This window comes from Vigna radiata, chromosome 6 (genome assembly GCF_000741045.1).
Source record: "Vigna radiata var. radiata cultivar VC1973A chromosome 6, Vradiata_ver6, whole genome shotgun sequence".
In the NCBI taxonomy this organism is placed as follows: domain Eukaryota; kingdom Viridiplantae; phylum Streptophyta; class Magnoliopsida; order Fabales; family Fabaceae; genus Vigna; species Vigna radiata.
The window spans coordinates 26,513,318-26,518,693 of record NC_028356.1 but is presented as its reverse complement, the minus strand read 5'-3'; the positions used below and the strand labels follow the sequence as shown (position 1 = coordinate 26,518,693).

General features: G+C 42.0%; 1 protein-coding gene across 1 annotated transcript; it reads right to left on the bottom strand.

Annotated features, from left to right (window-relative positions):
- Positions 1-770: 770 nt before the first annotated feature.
- LOC106764960 (phosphatidylinositol 4-phosphate 5-kinase 1) lies at positions 771-5,034 on the bottom strand. Its single transcript, XM_014649421.2, has 8 exons — positions 4,076-5,034; positions 3,827-3,991; positions 3,570-3,735; positions 3,151-3,261; positions 2,872-3,065; positions 2,636-2,766; positions 2,457-2,550; positions 771-1,692 (listed from the first exon to the last, which is right to left on the bottom strand). Exons 1-8 carry the CDS (start codon positions 5,032-5,034, stop codon positions 1,383-1,385), a joined length of 2,130 nt encoding a protein of 709 aa, XP_014504907.1. The 3' UTR covers positions 771-1,382.
- Positions 5,035-5,376: the final 342 nt, after the last annotated feature.

The window sequence follows — 5,376 nt, the reverse complement described above, 5'->3', positions numbered from 1 at the left end:
TGTACGGTTACTTAATGTTTTTGCCTAATCCCTGTTTTAAAATTGGGAATGTGGGATCCAGCTCCCATTCCCTCTCTACCACCAAACTTAATGACCTCTCAGACTGCTGTCAGAAATAGTAACATTCTTCTTCTTCTTCTACATATTTTAAAGAACGTTTCGATTATGTGATAGTGATTATGATTTGGAATTAACTCATTTAAATAAAATTAGGTGTTTGAAAAGAGAGTGGAATGAAAGGACGTGGAAGACACGCTTGAAATCCATAATGCTTATTAGCTTCCTGAAAAGAGAAACATATGGCAATGGGGCCACACACTCACCCAGCAGACATTACACTAAAATCCTTTCAAAGGGTCAAAACACAACAGAGCAGAAGCACTGCTTGCAGTTGTTGCTGTTACTGCTAAGTGAGTACATAATAACAATTTTACTTGTTACCGAGATAGATTTAATGGAGAGGTTCCACCACGTGATGTGATTACTGATATACTGATACAGGTACGTTTGGTTTCTTTCTCGCAAACCCAAACCATTATAAAACTTTGGTCAATTTTTTACTAGATTAAGATATAAAAATAACTAGAATGAGAGGCAGATAAACAGTGAAAAGCATGAGAGAAACCACCCTCTCTCTCTCCTCCTTTCTCTGCTTTTCATGCCCTCAACACACTTTGAACCCTTTCACTGCAAAAGCTAACCCAACGACCCCAGTTTTCAATTTTCTTCAACCCCGCAATCAAGCCCCACTTATTTATGTTCCTTTCATCAGATAAGAGACTTTCGTGTGTGGAAGAGAACATTTCTACACTCTCACACATCATAACACGCCTTCAAGTTTCCATCAATAATTCAACAACAATGATCCAAATACAAAATTAAATTAATAATTTCCTTCAACTATCCATCCTTTTGTATAAACACTGTACATTTTCCTTATTTCCTACTTATCCACGCATTTTGAATCCAACATCAGGGAAACACTCCACGCCCTTCCCTCTTTCTTATCTCTCCATCATATATATATTCATATTCTATGCAGTAACCACAAAAAATTCAACAAGCCCAACCCCATTTCTTGAACCAAAGCAATAAACAAAATGATAATTCATCCCCTTCTTCATGTACAAGTTTTCCCGTCCTTCATCATACCATCACCATGGCTCTATTTTTAAAACTTAGCCACAAACAACCCCAACTACCCCGACCTTCTGTCAGCCACTTGACCGTAGAGTGGCATTTTAACCAGTCAACTCCAAGATCATTGCAATGGGTTTCAAATTTGAAGCATTTTTTCCTGATTGCTATGAACAATAACAACCAGGAATCTTCTTCACCTTAAGGAAGAAATATTTGTGCCTCATTCCATGTCAATCAATCTGCTACCTCTCTTCGATGAAAATTCTACCCACAAAATCACGAAACCTCTTGGAGTAGAGCTTTGGATCAACAGCAGAAATTGAAGAAGGGTCAACTTGCAATGACTTGTAAGCATGCTCAAGCTTCTTGCTGATATCATAATCTTGCAAAATGTCAATAATCCCAAAATATAGAATCACATCGTAAGTCTCCCCGCTACTATAAGGGGTCAAATGGCTGATTCCAACAGTGGTGTATTGATCGAAGTCACTCCTCCGTGCCACTCGCTCAGCTCTTGCAGGCATATTGGCTCCTAGCCTAATCAATGATTTCCTGAAACAAGAATCCCACTTAATATATACACCATAAAAAATATGCATTCACATAAAAGCCAACAACCTTGAATGGTCTAGGAATGTAACAAAATAGTAAATAATAACTCGAAATTTACTAAATCATTGAGCAAGTAGAGGTTGGAATTACGTTTCTGCTCCAATAAGCTAATAGGATAGATACAGAAAAATCATGAATCCAGAGAAAGTATTGAAACGATCATAATTGACTCGATGAATCTATTGTCAGGCCAAAAAATAAATTAGAAATACCAATTCAAATTAATGAATTGGGACCACAGCCTACATGAGCCCCACTAACAACAATTGCCTGCAATACTATATGCCCACTGACTTGCTAAAATAATGCAAACTACTTTCAATTATTATCATGAAAAATATCAATTAAAAAGAAGAAATTATAAAACATTAATGCGAACAGAGTTATAACCTAAGATTGCAACTTGCAAGGGCGTACAGGTCACAAACATCTCAGTTTGCGATGCTTTCAAGTGGTAACATGATACATATCTATCTATTGTTTTCACTCTATAACAGTAGGACCAATTTTGCCCAAGCACCAATCCATCTCCAAAAGAAACAATCCATATTTTAGCATAGCTATATTCCAAATGATTCCGGGAACATGCCAATCCAATTTAACAATGGAAGCAGATTTTATAACAATGCAATCTTCTTATAAATTAAAAACTGAAAAAATCCACCCACATTAATAGTGATGAACTAGAACATAGTACACCTTACCTTCCAGATTTAACTCTATCTCTATCTTGTAGCTCTGCTTCAAGAAAGCGATAACCACGCATGAACTTCTCATTCTGATAAGTATCCCTATTGCCTGAAGGGGGAAAACAGATGAATTTAAAATTTTTGTAACACACAAGTCTTGTCTATATGCACTCAAGTGGATGAAGGATAGATACCAGTGCGCAGGAGAAAAGGTGAAAGCCCCATTTTGTCACACGTATTATCATCACGAAAATGAATGCCAACTAGAAGACTGTAATCCATAATTTTCTCGGCTTCCAAGAACTCACAGTCCAGCTCAATTTGTCTGAACACATTGAGAGGACTACGTCAGCACATAATTATCTTGTTCAACCCCTTAAAAGTGTATATATATATACATAGAATAGGACGAACAAGCACAGTAACTTACTTGATGAGTTCCTGAAACCAATTTCTTTGTACACGAAACGCAAAGTTGAGATCAAGGTCTTTGAGGGTGGTCGTTTCATCAATGTCCTCCTTAGGTTTATCTGTGGTGCGCCCATGTGAAGATCCTTTCAAGTCAAATCGTCTATGAATTGGATATTCGGAACAAAAAAGATTGCCCATCACAATGAACCGGATCTGATTTTCAACAAACAATAAAAAGTCAAGTACTGAAGATGAGGCAACCCCTCCAGACAGCTAGAACACATCTACCAATCTATACCTTCTGGCCTCCAATCGGCTTAACACAGTGCACCCCATAGAATTTTGTCACAAGTGAATTCTCATATCGAGAAACATGTTGATAATAACTTCGAAGCATCCGAAGAAGCACCTAAAAGTTGAACACCGGAATCAAGCATCAGTCTATGCAAGTACCAAGCAAAATATTCCCAGTATAATTAAAGGTAAGAATTCATGCTCAATCATAAAACATCAATGACCAAACCAATAAAACAGGCCCCCCTTCCCCAAAACCCCAAGTTGACTGACTCACAAAAAATACTACCACCCCATATACCCCGAAGGAGGAAAAACAAAGAAACCTACCCATTTGGCCATGGGGAGTTTCACACTCTCAAAATTTCATCACAGAATTTAACAAAACACAACACTACAAGCTTTAGAACGCATGTATCTAACCTTGACTTCAGATTTCTTCACCGTCTTTATCATGAATCTATCATCCTGGGTCAAGTAGAAGATGCTTCCACTTTTCCCAGGAGAAGAAAGCTCCCGAAGAGCATCATCCCCACATATAGCCAACATGTAATCAGCAGGATCGACCTGAAACAGCTTTCTCAAATGCCTACAAAATCCAAACCGAAACTCAGTCAACTAAAAACAGAAACACCCCAAAACACGCAACACACACCACACCCTCCAAAGATTCTACACACCTAAAAACCACCGGACAGTAATCCTTCCATCTAAACTCGGCGGACTGATGCGGCGGCGTAATCTTGGATCCCTCGGAGGGAAACCTAGTCCAGAACTTCTCCTTCGGATCAAAATCACTCTGTTTAAGCTCCCGCAAAGTGGAACCCTCCTTCCCAACAGAGTACCTGATTAAATTTAATGTTAAACACAAAAAAATGGCAAATTCGCAGTAACACGTGAAACAAAAAGAACCGAAGCGCTTCTGTCACCTTATCCCCAATTGCAGATTAAGCATCAAGTCATAATTCTTATGACCTTTCGAAATTGTTTCCCCGGGTCTCTTCACTTCGCTGGCGAAACAACAAGGGTTCCTTCTCAAATCTTCAGAATCCGACGTCGTTCCGTCACGGTAAAACATGGACGCTTCCACATTATCGATAATATCGCACGTGATGTCTCCCGCTTCACCCTCCGACTCCCAGATGCAAATCCTGGGAAAACTCTTGTCATTATTTACGCTCCCTCTTCCGTCAACGGAGAAACGCTTCACGCTGAAATTCTCGCCCCAGAGCAAACGATGCTGAATCTTCATAACGCCGTGACCCTTGGGGACCCCGTTCTCCCACTGCCCCTCGTAACGATTCCCGTTGGCCCACACCAGAGCACCCTTGCCGTTAATCACGCCGTTCTTCCATTCCCCGACGTACTCGTTCCCGTTCTTCCAGACGTAACGTCCGTGACCGTCCTGCACGTTGCGCTTCCAACACCCTTCGTACAAGTCCCCGTTCGCGTAGCGCTTCTGTCCAAACCCGTGTTTCCGGTCGGAGATCCACGACCCACGGTAGGTGTCGCCGTCGGATCCGACAAAGGTTCCAAACCCTTCCATTCTACCCGATTTGAACTGGCCCTCATAGGTCGCGCCCGAGGGCCACGAGAATTTCCCCTTGCCGGAGGCCTTTCCCCGCTTCCACTCACCCTCGTACATGCACCCGTCAGTCCACAGGTACTTCCCCGATCCGTGAGGAACGTTGCCGGAGAAGCTCCCGGCGTAGAAGTCGCCGTTAGGAAGAACACGCTCAACCGCCGATCCAGAAAACGGCGCCAGAGGCAGCGCCGCGGGCGTCACTCGCCGTGGAAATCCCTGCGAACGGCTCCGTCCCGTCACAACCACCGGTGGTGCCGGAGACGACGCCACGCCGGCAACGTCACACGCAAGCCCTTCACGCATTCTCTTCTAACTCTGCGGTGGGCGACTGTGTGGCTTTTCCGTTCACTGCAACAGCTCCTGAATCAGTGCATTTCTACTGCGGCGCGTGCGATGCTCAGAAGGAGAGTAGCCTGTGCATTATTACTTCAGTGAGAAGTTGCGCCGGCGGTGAGTCTCTCTCTCAAGAATTCAATCTCTCTCTCTCTCTCTCTCTCCTCTGTTTGGCTTTTGTTTTCTCTTTTTGTGGTGTTTGGAAAAAAAGGAGTGGGAATGATAGAGAGCACAGATAGAAAGAGAGAAGAGAACAGAAATGGGAAGTGAGGGAGTGTTGTTATTTTCAATTTGAACAAAAATAAAAATTAA